The sequence below is a fragment of the Zootoca vivipara genome, chromosome 17 (genome assembly GCF_963506605.1).
Source record: "Zootoca vivipara chromosome 17, rZooViv1.1, whole genome shotgun sequence".
NCBI classification, from domain to species: domain Eukaryota; kingdom Metazoa; phylum Chordata; class Lepidosauria; order Squamata; family Lacertidae; genus Zootoca; species Zootoca vivipara.
In genome coordinates this window covers 39,627,230-39,649,164 of record NC_083292.1, presented here as the reverse complement: position 1 = coordinate 39,649,164, position 21,935 = coordinate 39,627,230, and the positions used below count along the sequence as shown (strand labels likewise).

The 21,935-nt window shown below is 49.3% G+C and overlaps 1 protein-coding gene across 1 annotated transcript; it reads right to left on the bottom strand.

Moving 5' to 3' along the window:
- Positions 1-11,933: 11,933 nt before the first annotated feature.
- LOC118075945 (neuronal acetylcholine receptor subunit alpha-7-like) lies at positions 11,934-21,446 on the bottom strand. Its single transcript, XM_035098374.2, has 8 exons — positions 21,407-21,446; positions 20,904-21,013; positions 18,783-18,862; positions 17,654-17,821; positions 16,566-16,760; positions 15,890-15,976; positions 14,915-15,024; positions 11,934-13,505 (listed from the first exon to the last, which is right to left on the bottom strand). The coding sequence occupies exons 1-8, from the start codon at positions 21,407-21,409 to the stop codon at positions 12,999-13,001; spliced, it is 1,260 nt and encodes a 419-aa protein (XP_034954265.2). The 5' UTR covers positions 21,410-21,446; the 3' UTR covers positions 11,934-12,998.
- Between the last annotated feature and the right edge of the window lie 489 nt (positions 21,447-21,935).

Below are 21,935 nucleotides of genomic sequence, written 5' to 3'. Positions count from 1 at the left end.
GCCAGCTGTCCATCAGGTGGGTGCCCACACCTTCCAAGGCAAGGGAGCTTAGGAGACACCGCTGGGGCTGGCGGGCATATCGGGCATCGTTAGTCTGCCGAGGGTTGGAGGGAGGGTGCCACAGCGCCACAACACCTGACCCCCCCACCCCACCCCAGAATGCATTTACTGGCTGGTTGCAAGGATCTGAGAGGGAAATCACAACGTAAAATCTCTTCCGGGAAAGCTTATGTTCCTTAACCGCTGACCCATCAACCCCAATGCCTTCCTGGTGGAGTAGCTTCTGCCCGTTCTTTGAGGGACATGTTGATGCCAGGCCTTGGGGGGGGGGGCTCGTGCAGCAACCAACAGACACAGAGAGCACAAAAGGCAAAATATTTAGATCTCTCTCTCTCTCTCTGTGTAAACAATTGGCACCAGTTGCTGCAAGCCCATGTTGCAACCCGCTGGCAAGTTTTGGCTGGGGGAGTGGGGGGTTTGCCGGAGTCCACAGAAGACCACCAAGCCCTGAGCCCGGGGGGGGGGGGGAGAGGAACCTGCGACTCTCCAGAGACGGCTGGGCTACAACTTCCATCACCATCCCTGTCCATTGGGGCCACGCTGGCCGCTGGGGCTGTTGGGAGTTGGAGTCCAGCAACATCTGAGGGTGGGGGCCACAGATTGCCCCTTCGCTGTGCTGTGTGTTCTGGCCGACATTATTCTGCACGGTGTCCTCCCAGCCACTAGGGGGCGATACAGTCCTGGTCATATTTTTGGGGTGGTGGTCGAAGATGTTTCAAGCTGGAGGGGGAAGAGAAGGCAATATTTGAATCTACCGGTATGTTCAACCCAATTCTAAATACGAGGAGAGTACGGTGACATTTAGCCAGGCTTAGCAAGTCCGAGCAGAGTTGGCAAGATCTCAGATTAGGCATTTGTGCTCCTGCATTTGAGAGTGAGGGGGCCTGGACACATGCAGCGGGGGCCCTGGGGGGGGGGGCAGGAGCAGAAACAGCTAACAGTGCTGAGGAGGCTGCCACCAGAGCCACCATCTTTATTTACCCAGAATGCCTCTGGTGATCCTTCTCTTCGTCTTGCTGTGGCTGAGCTCTGCACCTTTGCAAAGGTTTACAATTTTCAGGAAAGAGGTCGGTCGGTATCGGCCGCGGGGAACCTCCCCGGAGGCTGCTGGGCCTGCTGCTGCTGTGTTTCTGCATGAGTCACTGGTCTGGACATGCAGAGAGACATAGGCACCAGGTCTAGGGGTGACAGGGCACCCACAGAAAAAAAGGAATTGTGGGTGCTTAGCACCCACAGTGCAGGGCTGTGATGTGACTTCTGGTAGAAACCGGAAGTTGCGTCACAGCCCTGCACCTCCCAGACAACGTCGGAGACCCTGCCAGCGCCGTGACATCATGTTGTCACGTGACGTCACCATTGGGCACCCATAACCTGGTGCTCAAGTCAGCGCCCCTACAGAGACCATGGGCAGCCTCCTCTAAAGGCAGCTGCTTCAACTGCACCAAGAGCAATTGGGCAGTCCGATCCCAGCCATTGCGGACGTATATTTGCGGGCGGAGGCTCAATGGAGACCGGCATGTGAGGAGGGTTGGGGGAGAGAGGACAGGACTCCCTAGTGTCTAGCTGTGGCATGGCAACCTGTCACCCCATGCCTTTGCTCTCGTTCGCATTTCCCCACCTACAGACAAATCTCTCTGGGTGTGAAGCTTCTTCGTCAGGCGTGGTGGTGGTTGCCCTTTTGTGCAGGGCATCGCCCCAAGTGACCCTTCTGGGTTGTTGTTTTTAAATCAAGGACAATCTTGTGTGCGTGTGTGTTTTCTCCTCCTGGTATGTTTAAATTTCAGGGGTCAGTTCTGGGATGTTGCCTCCTCCACCCCCCACCCCTCAATCAGTTATGGCCCACTTTCCATTCTGGAGTGTTACAAACTCATTCTCTATAACCCAAGGAGTTGGCAAAAGTTCAACAGAGGCTTTGGTAAGCTGGATTGCAGACAGCCATGTTGGCCTAGTTGCCCAGGGCAAGCAAGGATCATCTCCAGCTGATCAGCCGGAAAAGCATTTTTGTTTAATTTAAAAAAGTTTCACCATCTCAGCTATGCCTTTCAGAGAGAAGATGTGGTTGAGTTTCAGAATACGGTCAGAAATGAGTTTGGACAGGTGGGGGTCGTTTTTTCGTTTGTTTTCTTAAGGGAACAAACGAAGATGAATAACATTTGTAGATCAGTTTGACAGGCACCTTGAGGAAGTTGAGAAAGGTGCAATGGAGATGAACATTATTTTTTTAAATAGAGGATTTGTATAATTAGTCATATTGGATTGGGCCTCACCACCAGTCTCACTTAAGGATTTATCATTGTAAATCAGTTGTGGGTTGTGCAGGGGGGGATTTAAGCCAAGGGGGAAAGTCTAATCTTTTCGTAGGGCCTGCAAGACAAAGCTGTTCCGCTTGGCCTTTGGACTGACTCAGTCTGACCCCGGTGTTACCCTACAGCTAAGGTTTTATCCTACAGATATTTAAATGAGGTTCCACTTGTAGATTCCCATTTTAAAAATGAATTTTAACATTGTATTTAATCTGTACTTTAATTGAATTGTTTCTTTTATGCTTGTTTTGATATTTTTGTTGTTAGCCGCCCTGAGCCTGGTCTTGACTGGGAAGGGCGGGGTATAAATAAAATTATTATTATTATTATTAATCTTAATCTCCCTTGTAGTGACTAGGACTTGCGCATGACCCCAGCATGAACAAGCGCAGACCCAAAACACCCCCCCCAACAGCTCAACAGAACCCCCTGGCAGCCCCCCCCCGCCATTGCCATGAAAGGGCAATAATACCAGTCCTATGTAGAATTGTACAAATTGAGTATATTCCAGTGTGCAGTGGGGGGGGGGGAGAGAACAGATATTTCTGGAGCCCCGACTTGAGTACAGAAAATATATATAGAAAGTGCTCTCCAAGGGGCTAGCAAACCTTGTTCCCCATCTTTTTTCACAGGCGATCCTGAGAGATAGAGAGTGGGGAGGGGCTGGCCAGCCCTCCATTGGGTTCCCTCCAACTAAGTCCTACTCAGAGCAGATCCATTTGAATGAATGGGCCCAAGTGAGTCGTGTCCATTAATTTCAATGGGTCTGCGCTGAGTAGGGCCGACATTGGACACAACCCAGACCACCTCGTGGGTCTGCATGGGTGAGACTTCCCACAGCAGGGCGTAGCAGTTAAGGGTTGGATGAGGACCTGAGGGACCAGGGTTCCAGTCACCACTCAGGCACACCCCCAGCATTCATTTAAGCGCCATAATACCCCTTTAAACCTTTGTGGCTTCCCCCAAAGCCTTCTGGGAGCTGTAGTTGGTTGCGGGTGCTGAGAGTTGCCAGCTCTTCCCCTCACAGGGCTACAGTTCCCAGGGGGGGTTAAGAACCGATTCCTCTTCCCAGGGAACTCTGGGAATCGTAGCTCCAAGAATGGGGGGTAGGTGCCACCCAATAACTCTCAGCACCCTGAACAAACTTCAGCTCCCAGAATGCTCTGGGGGGAGCCATGACTGCTTAAAGTGGCACGACAGGGCTTTGAACGCATTGCGTGAAGGTAGCCTTGTTGGGTGACCTTGGGTCGGTCGCTGTCTCTCAGCCCAAGCCACCTCCGCAGGGTTGTTGTGAGGATAAAATGGAGCAGGGTAGGGTAAGAAGAATAACCAATGCTGCCTTGGACTCCTTGAGAGAAGGGCAAGATGTGCACAGAAGGATCTTTGGGACCCAAGTCCTTCTGGGCCATCGCACAGGTGGGGTGGGGGGCTGTTCACACCTGGCCAGTCTCCCTCTTGCGGGGAGAGCTGTCCGCAGTGTGAAAAACAATGGGGAAAAGTGAAGGTTAGTAACTAGACAGGGCCATCAACTTGATGATTCCAGCATTAATTGCAAAGTCATTCAAGGAGGGCCTCGTTGAGTTATTCCCGAGCGCAGGGATCCTTCGGTCCTCTAGCTGCTGCTGAATTATAATTCCCATCAGCCCTAGCAAGAAAGGAATGGTGGGAGTCGTAATTCAGAGGGGGTCTGAATGCCGAAGGTCCCCCCACACCTGTCCTAAAAGAATCAAGGGTCAAAGTTGTGACAATGCAATCCATCCATTTTCTTCCCAATGCATGCTGGGAGTTTACAAGTGACCAGAGTCGAAACCTTCCTGTCTCGTGTCTTCTTTCCATGTGTCAGTAAGCAGTGTTGTTTTCCTTTGACTAAATGTCCTTTTTATTTTTTTTAGAAAACCCTTTTCTTATCAAAACGATAAAGTTGCAAAAAATAAATTTAAGAATCATTCGTTTTTCCACACACACACACAAAAAACAAATGAAAAGAAAACCAAACTCCCGTGTTTTTTTCTTTGCTGCTCGAAACCACGCCCACCTCCCTCCCTCCCTCCCTCCCTCCCTCCCTCCCTCTGACAGGGCGTTGCAATCATATCTTGAGACGACTCTGTTGCTAAGCCAACCCCTTCGCCTGTCGCAGGAGACGTAGCTCCGCCCCCCTTGTAAGTTGCATCCTCTGGAATGAACAAAAGAAAAGTGATTGTTATATCTTTATTATTATTATTTATTTGGAAAGAACAAACAAACAAAAACGTCATGTGATCCGAGCTGCACTCTTTTTGCATGACGTCTGCGTGAATTAGCATTTACTGGATGTGCCGTGAGTTTCTGGAACGTAGTTTTCGTTTGGTGAACTTATTTCTCCCCTCCTTTCCCCCTTCCCATGCCTCCCCCTGCACAGCAAGCCCCCGCTCCACCACACACACACCACACGGGCCCTGCACCCACACCCACACACGTCCCCCCCGTCTCTACCCCAAACTCCAAAAGAGAGTCTCAATTCAATTTTGAGCTGGGCGCCATAGTCCCCCCTCTGCCCCCTTCATCCCTTAAGACACCAAGCTGCCCACCCCCTTAGAACACTGCCTCACCCTCCAATTTACCTGTATTTGGTTTCGGTCACCTTTTCTACCGCTGTTGTCACCATATTGCTGTGGCCTGTTTTTTTATGATTTTCTTGCCTGTGCTGTGTGTTCCTTTTTTGCCTGTCTGTACGGTTGTTTCTTAATCTCTCAGACGCATTTGGCTGGTGGCTCTGTGCAATTGGTTTGTGCTTTTTGTTCTGTGGGCGAATGTAAAAAATTTATTTAAAAGTTTTCCTTTCCTTTCTCTCCCACCCCCACCTACTACCTGATCCTGTCTCTCCCCCCCCCCAAAAAAACCCCACCTTCCACCTTTGCCACATGGGGTCTCAGGCACACTCGACACACGTTTTGTACCTGTAAACTGGTCAGCCGGACCAGATCCCAATCTCCCCACCCATGGGGCATGACAGGTCCACCCACCTGTCAATCTCAGTGACTTTACAAGACGCCACATTTTGAAGCATTTTGTTGGGACTGGAAAGCACAGCGCAGAGCTAAGTGGGAGCAAAGAAACCCCACACTATATTTTGGCCGCCTGCAAGCTGAACATGACCTCTGCTCACCAACTGACAAACAGGGTTCGATCCTGCCAGCTGCTGGGGTCTGATTTGCCAGTACAATGGTGCCTTGGTAGACGAATGCCCTTTAAGATGAATTTTTCGCTTAACAAAGAGATTTTTAGAGCGGAAAAATTAATCTAGCGAATCAGAGTTTCCCATAGGAATGCATTGAAATTCAATTAATGCGTTCCTATGGGCAAAAAAAAAAATCAATGCATTCCTATGGGATTCGCTAGACGAATTTTTCGTTATACGAATTGACCCATGGAATGAATTAAATTCGTCTAGCGAGGCACCACTGTATATTGCCCACAGTGACATCAGCTGGTTGACAGGCAGGTGTGGTCTGAAGAAAACCACTTTGGAGACACACCCCAGGCAGGCCAAGACTGGGTTCCCTTGCCCACCCGGTTTAGGTACATAATGCCGATTTGATGACAGCAGAATAATTACCCAGTGAAACGATACAGGAGCTGTTCCCATCACAAACAAGGGTATTGAAAGGAGGGCTTCCAACCTACCTTAGTGATTTGGAGCACAGGACTGAGAACAGCAGAAAAAGGGGAGGGGTTGCACCATATTCCACGAGTTCGTGCCCCTCCCCAAATTGCATACATTTGTTTGGGGCAAAGCGAACAGACACAAGTCAATGCTCTTGTGTGGCAAAGGTGATCCTCTTCCCCCATCCCTTGCCCCCCAAAACACCCTGTGGGCTGTGCTCGCAATTCACCTGCCTCCTCCTCTACCCACCCCCTCAACACTCATGGTCCTCTTCCCCACCCAGCCACCCTGACCCCCATTGGACTGCCTGCCTGCCTGACCCACTGCCTTACCCTGTCTCCATCTCTTTGACCTGCTGCATGAACCTCTATCTCTCCCCCCCCCATTTTTCATCATCATCCCCTTCTGCAAACCTATTGGGTACCACCACTACCACTGCCATCCATCCCGGAGATTCCCGATTGGCTGTTCCACGGCAACCGTTGCTGCCCACGGAATCTCTCATCCCGATCTGTTGTGCTTGGCCGGTGGGGCTGCTCTTGCCCATGAGAACCCCCAGCTTCCAAAAAAAAAGGCCTCTTCGTGTACCTTTTATTTTCTCGTCGTCGTTCTTTATTGTCGTCGTGGGTTCTTCCCGTGTGTTTGCTTTCTTTCTTTTTGTCGTCGTTGGTGCGTGTGTGCGTGTCTGTATTTCTAGTTGCTAAAAACAAAGCATCGTGGGGTGGGGCTTGTGGCCAACGCCATGTGGAGGCCGGACACCCCCAGTGATGGGCTCCACAGGGCGGCTTCTCGACTGGGGTGGGGAGCGAGGCTGGTCATCCTTGTCATTTCAAACCACGAGGCACTACAGGGGCCCCCCTCCAAAAAAGATGGAGGGTTGCTTTCTGCTTCCACCGCTCCCATGACTGCAACATTCTTTAAAGAACTTTCTCGAGTGGATTATCGTGGCTACAACCTGGGGTTTTAAGATGGGGGGGAAGGTAGAATAATGCAAGGGTTATCTTTAAGACCAAAACAGAGTTCAGGGGCAGAGGTTAATTTTGGGGGGGGGGATCTTCCCTGACACAATTTATAGGAGCCAACTGCCTCCTCCAGAGATGCAGGATGGTTGAAATATAACAACCTGAGAGCAGGGTTCGGCCCACCACTCTTGATAAAAAGCCAAAACGCTGGCAAGTCCCCAGAGGGGATCAGGTTCCCCGTCGGCTGCCATCTTGCCGTTCTCCGTGGCCTTTGGAGACATGGCAAGATGGCAGAACAGAGCTAGTTGGATGGTCCTAAGGGGGTGCCTTGTGCTAGAGGGGGCTCTGTCTGCTGGAATCTTGGGACGGTGTTGGTGGGGAACAGAGGGAAATTCATCCTGCTTTCTGGGGTGGAGGTAGAGAGACAGAAAGGAGTAAGAGAGAAGTTCTGACTCACCATCAGCACCATCCCCTTGTCCTGCAAATCTAACCACAGGAGTTTTTTCTGTGGCTATTCCTAAAAGCGTCTTATTACTATTATTAATGTACATTTACGGAGCAGACCAGCTGCCTTCACCCTGGGGGTTTCGTTGGCATTTTTTAATGCAAATCCACCCAATTTGCACCTTCCGAAATGAGAGGTGAACCGAAACGCAGCAACCCTACAAAAATTCGTGCTTCTCCAAACCTTGCAGTGCAAAATTCTCCAGCCAAGTACAAAAAAGCATATATTACTAGACAGAAGTGTGCACCAAGATGCAAACGTTAGTGTGAATCACACACAAACAAATGCATTCGATTCGTGGAAATCGCTTGCAAAGATGTGCCTGTTAGTCCAAACCTCGTACAGCAATGTGTACGCAATGAGAAATTCACTCTTAACACGAATTTTTGCAAGGTTCTCTTTAAAAGAAATAAAGAATTTGCAAATTGCTGAGGAATATGTGGAGAACTGAATTTAAGACTGGGGGAAGTGAGAGAACAGACATGGTTGGATCCAAAATTTACTAACCTGATGTTTTAATGGTGGCTGCGTTGTTCGGCTAGGGAAGGAATCACAACACACCCTCAAAATAAGATTTATTGACATACATCCTCTGGCGCAGTCAAGGGGGGGCGGGGACTCCAGAGGCCGGGGGGAGCCTCTTCTGTGCCCCCCCCAAGTGGGAAGGAGCTGCAGAAGACGCAGCCTATTCAAACATGCCTTACCCCAGGTTGGGCAGGAATCAAGGGGAGAGGAGGGGAAGATTTTGATCCCAGGACTCCACGCAAACCACCCTCCTCTGTCTGCATGTCCTAGGCTTCCAGGCACCTCAAATTCTCTGTGACCCAGTGGCTTTAGCTGGAGAGAAAGAAGTTTAATATATATATCTCTGTTCTTTTTTTGTTGTTTGTTTCCCCTTTTCTCTCTCTTTTTCCAGGTCTGGAGCTTACTGGAGGAACAAAGCCCCCTTGATGTTCTCCCCCCTTCCCCTCCTGCCCCCTCCTCTCTTCCTCTGCTCTTCTTCTTCCTCTTAGATAATAGGAAAGCCACTTGCTCTCTGAGCTCGAGGGGCACCGATTTCTGGAGACCTGGAAGGCCCCCTCAGCTGCGCCAACCAAGCCCCTCTTTGAGGGTGGGATGAGCGATGAGACGGGCTCACTATATATCTCTCTGTATATCTCCCCTTCTGCCAGCCACAGGGCTTCCCCCCCCCACTCTATCCACTCCAATCCTTGCCCCCTCCCTTCCCCCCGACCCAGCCAAGAAGCACTGCATTGTGGGAACCGGAGTCACCAAGATAAGCAGCTCAAGAAAGCCCTGCTTAGAATAATAATTTAAAAAGCAAGATCCAAGGCAGAAGGAAAGACTATCTCCTTTAGGACAAGGCAAGCTTGGACAGAAGACACTCCAAGAAAGATGGACTCGGGGCCAATCCGGAAAGGAACCCAACCTCACCTTTGGGGTCCTCGGCCCTTTTCCTCTTCAACTGTTAGGGTGCAGCAACCTAGGGACTGGGGGGGGAAGGGCATAGGTATGAACCAATATGGGGTTTGTGGGCGGCTTGCGGGCGATGGTGGGCTCCAATAATTCACTCTTCAACCGATTCCTTACACTGATCCAGGCAGCCTCTTGGGAGAGTGAGAGAAAGCTTTGCTTAAACGAAAAGGTTGATTTTGGGACCACACAGGCCAGTGTAAAACAACCCAACCCCAAAGGAGCTCCGCACGAGTTGCTGCCCTGAGAGTGCCTCCTGCTTGACAGAAGGAAATCTCAGACCAGGGACTGACAAGGTAGCCTCCCCTGCAGGCAGCTTTTTTGGGGGAAGTGGGGGGTTTCTGTTGGATACTCGCTGCTGGCCCACCATTTAGGAGTGGAACCTTTAATCATACGATGCAGACATGCAAGAGATTAAATGGGTAGGTGCTGATGTTTAAAGCCACAGGAGCACTAGTGGAAATGCAGCCATCCTCTCCCTAAAGAAACAGCCTGTCCAAACCCTCTCTCCCCACCAGGCTTTGAAAGAGCATGTAATTATATTCCCCACCCCCTGAACCAACAACCCCAGAACCGCTCTCCCTGTTCTCTTCTCCTGGAAACTTATTGTCACCCGTCGTATCTGCATTTGGGGTGGATGGATCGGAGTGGAAACTATATTTTTTCATATCAAAGGGAAATGTGCCTCTCCTTCACCCCCACCCCCAATTATCTTGGCATTGCTATTCAGGGACCCAGAAACCTCAAAGAGGAAGGATGGGGTCAACATATCCTACAACTGGACAAGCAAACTTTTTATTTTAAGCCTAAAATGGCATGTGAGGCTCCGAGGACCCCAGATCTCCAGCCAAAGTGATTAAGACAGAGAAACAAAAACTTGAAGGCTTTTCCGGTTCTGTTAGGAGATGGCCTCTCTGGAGGAAGTGCTACATGCAAACCTGAAATTAAACCCGAACCCTTCGGCCACCGTTTCCTGCCAGCTTCCCTTTGGGCAACACAGTCTGGCTGATATAGGAGAGCCTTTCAAAGCAGGACACCAAAAACAACCACCCAGTGGGGAAGATGGAGACACCTGATCTGAGTATCCAGGCAGCCAGGACTGGAGAGCAATGGGAATGTGATGCTCTGTCATCAAACCATAGTCCTGTCAGCGTATCCCTCACAAGATGAGCAGAGACAGGCAGACTGGAAGCAGCCTATGCCCTAGGACCCACTTTCTAGGCTGATCCATAAAGAGGCCAGCTGCAAGATCTCTGAGTTGCCCACCTCTTCCAACTCTCTCCAAATCAGCCCTGAGGTTGCTGGCAAAACTTCCCAGCATTCCTGAAGCCATCTGATCGCCTACCTGCGTCCATTTCAGCCACAAGAGCTTTTGGATTAACCCCATTTTCTACCAGCTGCGTCACAGCTAATCTTTCTGCTCATCCCCCCGCCATGCGAATCGTTCTTTGGTTTTTCGGAGAGGGCGAAAGAAAGGCAAACAAATAATAATCTCAAGATAAACCAGACCTTCTTAACCTTTGTGTCTCCATATCTGAACATGCGAGGAGGGCCAACTGCCCTTTCACAAGCAGTTTTATACACTTGGTTGTCCTGCAGTGCCGTAATAGAGAGCTGCTATCCAGACCTTGTTTCTATTTGGGTGGCGGTCCAAGGACACAGAATGGACTCAACGCTCACCGGAGAGGGCAAGTCAAAGGATGCTCACCAAAGCTGGATCTCCAAACACAGGGTGTCTCCTCCTAAATTAAGCTCCTTGCTTGCCAGAAGATCCCCGTTCTCAGTACTGACTGAATTACCCATTCCTTATCTTTCAGCTCTATCAGACCCCTGACCCCAAATACTTCTCTTACCTTTCTGCTTAAAGACACCCCACACTCACTCCCCACTCTTGAGTAGTTCGGTGCGTGTAAAGTTAACCCAACAAGCCCAGAGACCAAAACCTGCTCATGACTCTTCCCCTTGCCCCACTGCAAAACAGAAGGTCTTTGTCCTTCCCGTATTTATTTTTACCTATGTCTCCCCTAAGGATGGAGGGCTGGGGATATCAAACCATAATCTCTCTCTCTCCCTCCATGCTCAGAAACCTCTCATGCTCACAAGCGCTCTGAAATCAAGGTTATATACCATGAGGAAAGAAAGAGAAGAAAAAAGAAATATATGTTTACAAGTCTCTTTTGCTGATCCAGTAATTGTAAATAATTCCATTGCGATTAGTTGCAATTAAATTTTAAAAAAGGGTTTCCAATGCATCACCATGTTACCTTTCCTGATTTTAGAGGATTTTTAAATCTTTCTTTCTTTTTTTCTTTCTCTCTCTCTCTCTCTCTCTCTCTCTCTCTCTCTCTCTCTCTCTCTCTCTCTTTCTTTCTTTCTTTTATTTTCCCTTCTAGGGTGGGAGGTGGGTTTACTACTTGGATATTTTATTTAGAAGGAGAAAAGGAAAAAAAGAGAAAAAAATAATAAGGGGGGGACCCCCGAAATCAGAAGAACTTTTAGCGATGAGGAATTTTAAGAAAAACGAAGAGTTGGATTATATGTTTCAGACAATATCAATGCTTAAGTTATTGATTATTTATTGCCACTTACTTTTAATAATTTAATTTTTTCTGTCTAAATAAAAATAAATGAAAAGCAAATCCAATCTATGTTGCCGTCACTTTGAGGTACTGTAGTAGTTATGAACAGCTGTGAAAAGAGAGAAAAGGTGTACTTGATTTGGCTAACATCTGTCCTCCTGGAAAGGCAAGTGTTAAAAGAATTACATTTATATATATGCCACCATAAATGGTAACACACTATACCGGGTTGGGGGGGGGGGGGTCAGAAAGATCACAAACAAACCATCAAAATGGAGAGATACCCCGATACCGCCTCTTCCTTTTGGCACCACATTTAGCAATGTCTTGTTAACATACACAAAACCACGAACATGTGAATGTTCACAGCATTGCCTTTCGAAGCACGAAGATTGGTACTGTATGACACAATAAAAACACTCCCACATTCAGTGAATCTGAACCTCATCAGTTGCAAAAATGCTTTCATAAACTTCATTACATCCTTTGACTTCATAGCAGACCCCGGCAAAAGGGTAGCTTGGCATGTTCCCATTTTACAGCCTAGGAAAACTGAGGCAGAGAGAGTGACCGTGCTGGGGCAGGGCTTGAATCCCTGGCCACGATCCATCGCAGAATGTGTACACACAAAAACATGTGAATCAATTTACGGTAGTTTCCTTTGCTATAAAAGGGTCTCCATGAAAACCTCTTCCAGGGTTTATAAACCAGGTCAGGGTTCGAAACTAATTTAGACGTTCCAGAACTATGGAGTGGGAAATGGCCCATGTTCCCTTGGTCGTCTCAAGCGTGGAAGGGAAATAAAGACAGCAAATGCAATCTGTATTTGCCACTGCTGTTGCTATTCGTCTGTAAACGACATAAGACTGATTAACACACCATTTGCTCTGTGTTTCATTTTCACCGAAATGCACGGGTCTGAGGGTAACATAACGCCAGGATAATTAATTACATGGATTATGTAATTTCACCACAGCGGACAGCGAGACAGATAATGTATTCTTTGGCGGAAGAGAAACTGCAGCAGAAGGGAAATGGTGCTGCGTGCGGCAGCGACGGGGCGGGGCGGAGAACAAGGCCACCTTGACATCCATGATGCTGAGGGTCAAATAGGCGGCAGCCCCTCTCAAAAAAACAATGAGTAGTAAATTCTAGAGGCAGTTTGGATCTGAAATCCTCCTGGGCGAGTGTTACGGACTTGGCATGCGGGACAGGAGTGTCGGTACGGTGTCCGTTTGGTCCTCCAGATGAGCATACAGAACTCTGCAGGACAGTGTTCACAAGTGGATCAGAGGTCCTGGCCGGCAAGGCCGGTTGTCCTCAACAATCCCTGCCCAGATTCTCCTCGCAGGAAGCCTCTAACAACATCATGCCGCTAAGGAGGGAAGCCACATTGGAAAGACCTGTCCTGCCTCTAGGGGAGGACGCCAAAATCTAGGCATCAGGGAAACCTGCCATTTTGCGGGCCTAATATCACAGGAAGTCCTTTGTGATGGCCTCGGGGAAGTTGGGCGCGGCCATGAGGATCCCGATGGAGCAGACGATGTGGACGAGGGCAAAGGTGACCAGGCACAGCCGGTCCAGGACAGCCGCCGCAAACTTCCACTGGCTGCAGGCGGCCTGAGCGGCGTCGCGGCCCCGGAAACACTGAGCCACGTAGTGCAGTTCCTCCAGGATGTGGCCCAGCTCGGGCGCGGCAAGCAGTTCCTCAGGTGTGGAGGCCGGCAGCTCTGGGGATGGGAGAAAAGGGCGCGGCACGTCGGGGGGCTTGGCCGGGAGCAGCGCTCCGGGGTAGGCTTGGTTGCCGTTGGCCAGCGCCATGGGGAGCCGGGCCTGCCGGGTTGGTGTGCCGCTGCCGTTGCTGCTGTCCGAGCTGCAGCTCAACAGGCTGGGGGCGCAGTGCGGGCGCCCCACCGGGTCCTCCCCGGGTTGGCGCATGCGCAGCAGCCAGGCCCCCCACTGCAACACCACCACCTGCACCTGCGTGGAAAGAGCAAGCCGGTAAGGGAGAGGGAACCGAGTTTACGGGCGAGGGGAAACGGGGACGTCATTTATTACATGAGGGAGGGTCCACAAGGGAAGGGCAGAGGGAGCGGCTCATCAGGTGAAGGTCAGCAACACCGCGGAAACCCCTGAACTGAGGCCAATGAATGTTCTTAGGCCAAGTTCCCACCATACATCTGAAGCACTATGGTGCCATTTTGGCTTCTCACAAAGAATTATGGGAACTGTCCTTTGTTAATGGTGCTGTGAGTTGGTATTATGAGCTACAATTCCCAGAATTCCCTGGAAAGAGGGATGGGCAGTTTCATTTTTTGTAATAAATTGTTATTAAATTTTCAAAAAATTGACATGCACGCTTCCATACGTAAGACATTTATCTTTTTCCAGCTTCCCATCCCATATTCCATGGTGTTTTATTTCTCCCCTTCTGCTGCACAAAACCTTTTCTCTTTTATACCAGTGTTTCTCAACCTTTTTTGGGCCAAGGCACACTTGTTCTATGAAAAAAATCACGAGGCACACCACCATTTAAAAAGTTAAAAAAATTAACTCTGTGCCGCCCTATATTGACTATATAATTATGACTGTAAGAAACACTTGCCAATTGCTGTGTTGGTTGCAATCTCCTGTAATAAGGCTTCACAAGCCGCTGATTTCTCTGCCAGCACAATCCTTTGCTCAGCAAGTTTCAGGTTGAGCTCATCCAGCCAGCTTCTTTAAGTTTGTCTAAAACCACCCTCCCGTGGTGGTGGCTGTTGAGAGCTGCGCTCGCCCCACATCGTGACCCGGCCGGCTTCCTTTCCGGCGGGTTAGTGAAGGCACCTGACAAAGCAAATCGCCCTTCTCGTCGCCGCACGTCGCCGCACACCAGCCAGCGTCTCGCGGCACACTAGTGTGCTGCGGAACAGCGGTTGAGAAACGCTGTTTTATACCATCCCATCCATACTGCATTCTCCAATTCTTCCTGTTGCTCATATTTCAAATCCTGCTCGTGAGTTCATCGCGAGTTAAATAGCCCAAAAAGTGTTTCCGGCCTTCCACAAAGCAATCATCGCTAGATTCTCTTAATCTGGCTGTTAACTTGGCCAGTTCTACATAATCCATCGCCTCACTTATCCATTCTTTGGTGGGATCTTTCTCCCATTTTTGTGCATAGAGTATCCTAGCCACTGTTGTTACATACGTGAAAAAGAGGGGTGGATGCTTAACCCCTCTTGGAATTGTAGCTCTGTGAGAGGTATAGGGTCTCCTAGCAACCAATCTCAGCACCCGTCACAAACTACAGCTCCCATGATTCTCTGGGGGAAGCCATGACAATGTTTATGGTGGGATCCTAGTGATAAACAAGGCAGCGATTCTGAAAGGGGATTTTTAAAAGCGCTCACCCATCTTGGCATGCAGCCGCCGTCCGGGTCGTGGTGATGGTACTGGAGCACAAAGACTGTCGCGACCACAGAGAGGCTCACCATGCCCATCGTACTGGCAAAGTATTGTCCTAGAAGTGGGGAGAAAGGGCTCGGAGGATTCTTAAGTGCACATCAGGGCATGGCAGGAAGGGTGGGCAGGTCTTGCAGGCTCACACACTGCCTGATTCACACTTCCTGAATAAAAATGCTAAGCAACAAACTCTCCGAAACTTTTTCCAACCAAAACGTGTACGAAAATGCATATGTTACAGGGGAAAGTTGCAGGAAAATAAATATATTTTCCTGAGAACAGCATACAAAAATGCATTGCATTGGGGGAATTTGCCTGCAAAATTGTGTATATTCGAAGATGTGCAGTGAAACAATCATGAAATTTTGTGCTTGCTTTTTAAAAACGAAAAGCGACACAGCAGCAAGCTGAAAACTGGAAAATGAGAAACTGGAATTGACAGGTTTGTTCATCCCTACCTAGCAGCGATATCCTAATTATTGTTTCTATAACATTTGCCTGCCTTCTGCTGGAACGCAACTAAGAATGAATAAGTCCATGGAGCATAGCTGTCAAGTTTTCCCTTTTCTCACGAGGAAGCCTATTCAGCATAAGGGAATTTCCCTTTTAAAAAAGGGAGAACTTGACAGCTATGCCATGGAGGGACAGGTGTATTGACAGATGTGAGGCTTAAATGGAACTTCCAGGTACAGGAGCAGTATACCCCAGGGATCAGGTTTTTTGCATTGCAGGGGGGTAGGCTCAGCCCTCATGGCCCCTTCCAACCCTACAGTTCGACGATTCTATGATCTCTAAACCTGTACAAAGTGTGTGCATGGCAGCCCATCTGCATCACATTTAGGAGCAGAGAGCACAGGGCAAAATTAAGCACTGCCCACCGCTGGGCAGACCAACCCGTCTCCAGATCTCCCTCCCGTACATACCTATGAGCGGAATGGAGTCGGAGGTGGCCGGCATGACCTCCGCCACGAGCAGCATGAAGACAGTGAGCGAGAGGAGAACGGTGATGCCTGTTGGGGGGGGGGACACAGGCTGTTATTCCACTGGGTTTGGAGGAGTGTCTAAGTGAGAGAGGCAAAACAACAACAACAACCCAAGGAAAATCTGCCAGGAGGCTCAGCTGCCTTGACAACACTCCTCTGCCTCATTCCTTCCTTCTGCAACATGGGTGCAACAAACACCAAACTTCCTCATAGGGCTGTTGTGGGAATCCACTCAGATAATACCGTATTTACGAAGGGCTTCAAATGCCAGGGCTTCTGCTAGGTCATGAGTAGGCAAACTAAGGCCCGGGGGCCGGATCCGGCCCAATCGCCTTCTCAATCTGGCCTGCGGACGGTCCGGGAATCAGCGTGTTTTTACATGAGTAGAATGTGTCCTTTTATTTAAAATGCATCTCGGGGTTATTTGTGGGGCATAGGAATTCGTTCACTTATTTCCCCCCCAAAATATAGCCTGGCCCCCCACAAGGTCTGAGGGACAGTGGACCGGCCCCCTGCTGAAAACGTTTTCTGACCCCTGTGCTAGGTAGTGGAAATGGGAGGGGGGGCACACAGGCAATAGTTTGCGTAATTGTTCGGCTTGGATTGTTCTGCTTACCCAGGGAGATCTTCTCTCCGGAATCAGCTGGCAGGAGGAAGACCAGGAAGGTCATGGCTGAGAGGAGGAGGCAAGGGACCAGCATGTTGAGGGCGTAATAAAGTGTTCGGCGCCGCATGGTGACCGCGAAGGTGACGTCCAGGTAGGGCTCCCGGCAGCATTCGTAGAAAACTTTGTTCTGACTGCCAGGCACACCTATAGCAAGTGAGGAGGCAGAGGGAGTCAGCGTACGCCAGAGAATCAATCCGTTTCAGTTCCTTCCTGTTTCTCATGGGGTTGTTTTTTTTGCCCCCAGCCTGAGGTTCAGTTCTCCTCCACATGCCCACATCAGTTTGCAAACTTGCATTTTAAAAAGTCCTGCTGCACACCATTTTTTGCAAAGCAATTTCCTTACTTTTTTTTGCACTTTATATGCGTTTTTATGTACGCTTCGCCACAGTATATGCACTTTCATAAATATCGCTCGGCTGGAGAAGTGCATTGCAAAATTTGGAGATGAGTGAATTTGGGAGGGTGACTTTGTTTAATTCATCTATTGGCTTGGAAAACGTGGATTTGGTCAGTTTGGGTTTAAATGAGAACTCAGTTGAATTTCTCCCCCCTGCTGAGCAACAGTATATGGTCTAACGGCATTCCAGAGATCTGTGTGTACAGGATGAGGTCAGTTGGCCTCTGGTACCCTTTACAGGGAATTTTCACAAGTTTGATTTTGTCACGCCAGTCTAAGAAATCTGTCCCAAATGACGCCCCTCTCCTTTACTCAAGTCTGCAAGGCCCAGGACTTCCTTTGCACCGGGCTTCATATATATGCATTTATGTGCACATGTTACCCAGGCAGATGCAATTTTGTACTCCCGACTTGGCTGTAAAACTGCCCTGCTAAGTGCAGATTCAGAAGGAGAGCTGCGTTCCAGTTTGCACTGTTTTTCAAAAAGCGTGAACGAGGCAGGTTAGCCTTTAAATGAGAACAAAGCTGAATTCCTTCCCCCATCCCTAGCGGCAGGAGCCCTATTGTTTAAAATAATAATAAACCCAGCCTCATGAGGGCTAGGACCTTTAAGCTGGGTTTGCTCGAGGTTGCCACTTACCCATGAGGTCCCACTCGCCATTGGCAACGTAGCCAGAGGTGTCCGTCTCCAGCATGCGCAGGTCGAGCAGCCAGCCATCGTACGTCCAGGAGCCAAACTTCAGGTCGCACTTCTGGGTGTCAAAGGGGAACCAGCGGACGTCGATTCGACACGTGCTTTTCAAGATGCCTGGGGCAGGGGGAATGGGCCAAATGAGCCACACCAAGGTGTGTTGTTGTTGTTGTTGTTGTTGTTGTTGTTGTTGTTGTTACGAACCGAAATTATATACACAGCCAAAATGCAAGGGGAAAGACAGGCTGAAACAAGGACTTTTGATCATTATGCTGGTTTTGACCAGCTACAAAAAAAGCTGCTTTTTAGAAGCTGCCGCCAGGGGGAGCTCTAATTTAACATAACTGTTGTCATCGGTGACATACCTTGTTTTTCCATCTATAAGATGCCCCCATGTATAAGACTATTTGGGGGGGACTCCGATTTAAGAAAATGGGGGGAGATACTATCCATGTATAAGACGAGCCCAGATTTTGAACATTATTTTAGAGTAAAAAAACCATAAGTCTTATACACAGAAAAGTACGCTACTTTGATGAAATGCATATTTTGTTATGTGCAAATGGCTTTAGATACCTATTAGGTCCATAAATTACCATAGAGGATATATTCAACACAAAAAACTGTGACAATTTGTTGTTGACAAAGGACAGCTGGACATAGAAAGGGCCCCATTACCTTCAGGAGCTGAGGGCCTCATCAAACCCAAATCCAGCCCTGAAATGATCTGCAGGCAGCCAGTTGGGCAAGCCATACGGGCTAGCTATCTATAAATTGGATGGTTGTGGGAAGAGTTTCTTTGAAGCTCCTGCATGGACTGATCAGCCGCAAACTGAGGCTACCTGGGGGAGTCACTTTGCCGCTTGTTGAGGGCTTGCAAGTGACAGGTTGAAGTGCTTGCTTGGTATGTATATATTGCTTGATGTTTAGAATAAAATCTTTAATCTTCTCACTCACTTGTCTTTTGTATTACTTCCGAATCTCATTTTAAAAGAACCACCTTGCCTTTGGCAAAAGGCACCACCTTCCCGCTATGTGACACCGAAACGGCCTCTGGATCTCTCCCTACGCCTCTCACCTGGGGGGAGCCACTGGCAGTAGCCGCTGGAGTTGACCAAGATGTTGGTGTGGAACGTTGAGTCAAATTCTTCATTGGCACTGGGGGGGGGAGAAGGGGAGGGGCATTGAAGGAAGAAGCTCGGTGAAATCAGATTTTGTTCTTTAATATATCATTGCCCCAAACCCCTTAGCTACTACTGTACACGTCCAACAACATATGATAAAATGTACCTTCACATTTTTACATTTCCTTTACATTTCCAGCATGTACCTGACATACATTTTTGCTAGTTTACTTGGCGTCAACTACCATCTAGAGATCATCTTCAATTTTCTATGTTAAGCATGTTAAATCAGATTTCTTTCCGGTTGCTTCAACTGACCATCAGGGCCTGAGGGCCGGATCCGGCCCAATCACCTTCTCAATCCGGCCCGCGGATGGTCTGGGAATCAGCGTGTTTTTACATGAGTAGAATGTGTCCTATTATTTAAAAGGCATCTCTGGGTTATTTGTGGGGCATAGGAATTCGTTCATTTTTACCCCCTTCAAAATATAGTCTGGCCCCGCACAAGGTCTGAGGGACAGTGGACCGGCCCCCTGCTGAAAAGGTTTGCCTACCCCTGCTCTTGAGGAATGAAATTCTCTTCCTCTCCTTCCAGGGATATAAACTGGTGACCGTTGAGACTGATGGGGCGGAAGGCCGGGAACCCATCAGTAGGTGGCGCCAGAGAGACAATGGCAGGTGGAGCCAATGCATTCTAGTTTTGTCCCTGCAAGTGGCAAGACTGAGGCTAAGGAGGAGGGGGAAGGTGACAGAGCAGGACCACCCCCTTGGGCCAGATGTAATAAGATAGGCAGGCAGGTTGGTGGGGCAGCGCCCCATTTGCCCTAAGGCGCCAGCCGCCACTGTCTGCCTGGAGAAAATCTGTCTTCAGCTCAAGGGGAAAAGGCTGGGATGAACCCCCAACAGCATTTAAGCCTGCAGCCATTGGTACAAGACATTTGTTATGTTGTTGTTGTTCTCTGTTACATTGATTCATCGCCCGGCACATAACAAGTCTCTGAGAGCCTTACAAAATATAGAAGTATAAATACTAGGGGAGAGGGGGGAGAACAATGTGTTTACAATGAAAGCCTGTAAAGCAGACACTTTAGCGACGCAAAACCCACCATCTGAAGACAGCAGAAACAACCCTAATCCAGGAGGAGGAGATACGTTTTAAGCAGGTGCCCAAAGGATGCTGTTGTTGGTACCAGGTGGGTTTCATTGGGGAGAGTATTCTGCAAGGCTGGAGCCAACACCAGAAAGGCCCTGCCCCTTGGTGCCACCCTCTGGACCTCCCTCAAAAGGGGGCATCCAGAGGAACACCTGTGAGTCCAGGGAGGTTTGTATTGGTGGGAGCGCTCCAAAAAGAGATTGCTCCTTACAAAGCCTTGCAAAGGTTTCATTCTCTAGCTCAGGGGTCGCCAATGTGGTGCTCTCCAAACGCTGAACTGCAACTCCCAGCAGCCCTAGCAAGCCCAGCCAATGGCCAGCGATGGTCAGAGCTGTAGTCCAGCTGCCTTGCCGAGTTCCTTGACCACTGGTTGACTTGGCCACCTGCCTCTTGTAGCCCCCCCCCAGCCCAACTTATTACCCACCCAGGTAAAGGTAAAGGTAAAGGGACCCCTGACCATTAGGTCCAGTCGTGACCGACTCTGAAATATATAGCAATATAGAAATAATAATAATAGGAAGAAGAAGAAGAAGGTGGTAAAGGGTCCCCTGACCATTAGGTCCAGTTGTGGCCGACTGGGGTAGCGGCGCTCATCTCACATTATTGGCCGAGGGAGCTGGCGTATAGTTTCCAGGTCATGTGGCCAGCATGACAAAGCCGCTTCTGGCGAACCAGAGCAGCACATGGAAACGCCGTTTACCTTCCCGCTGTAGCGGTTCCTATTTATCTACTTGCATTTTGACGTGCTTTTGAACTGCTAGGTGGGCAGGAGCTGGGACCGAGCAATGGGAGCTCACCCCGTCACAGGGATTCGAACCGCCGACCTTCTGATCAGCAAGCCCTAGGCTCAGTGCTTTAACCCACAGCGCCACCTGGGTCCCTGGGAACACCACAAAATATGCCAGCTACAAGCTTCTCCCACCTGTTGTACAAAAGGATGTCGGGCTTCCAGACCTGGTTAGCTGCGAACCGCAGAGTCTTCACGCCAGGGTATTCCGATTCATTCCACTGCAAGTAATGGTCGTACCAGTACTGAGGGGTGAGAAAAAGCAGCGTTCAAGGGACCCTGCCAATGTTTAGTTAAGTTAAGTTAGGGATAGGGTTAGGGTGTTGTTGTTGTTTAAGGCAAAGTTGCCAATATTTAAGGGCCCATTTGTTCTCTGACCCCAGGTAAGCTTCATCTGAAGCAACACAATGCATTGCAATAGTTACCACTACTTGGGGGGAAGCAAGGTAAGCTTTGCAAGAGCTCAGCTGCGACAAACAAATAAAAGTAGCAAGCAAAGTGAGCTTTGCAAGAGGTAAGCTGCTAAGATCAGAAGAAGAGCCACTGATACAATGCAGTTGATGCTGCAGTACAACAGGTACATCTGGTTTCTCTGCCTTGTGGTCACCCCTGCTCCCCCCCGTAAGCCATGACCTTACCATCTGCAGCCAGACATTGGTGGTCAAAACTTGGTTTTTCTCATCCTGCAAAAAAAGGGGGGGCGGAGTGGAAAATGTTAAAGGCTCAGGAGTGAGGCATTAAGGAACTTCAGATGGCAAATAAGGAGGAAAAGATCCCTAGTGCATAATGTACAGGTCCCACTAAAACCCCAAGATGGACAGGGGAGGGGAAGGGGAAAGTGAAATATTCAATGTGCATTGTTTCCATATAAGCCTGTCCAGGCTCAGGATCTTACCACATCCATGATCTGCATGAGGCTCAGGGTGAAGTGGACGGTTATGGGCTGTGCGTCATCCCCCACCGGCCTTTCCAGCGGGGTATAATTCTCCATCAAGGCTTTCAGCAGCTGCCGCTGGTAGACGCCTCCTTGAGAGCCTGCAAATCACACAGGAGCATGAGAAGAGCCTGGATGCTGGATCAGGCCCCTGGCCGACCAGATTGCCTGTGGGAAACCCGCAAGCAGGATCCAAGCACAAGAGCAACTCTCCTTCCTGAGGTTTCCAGCAT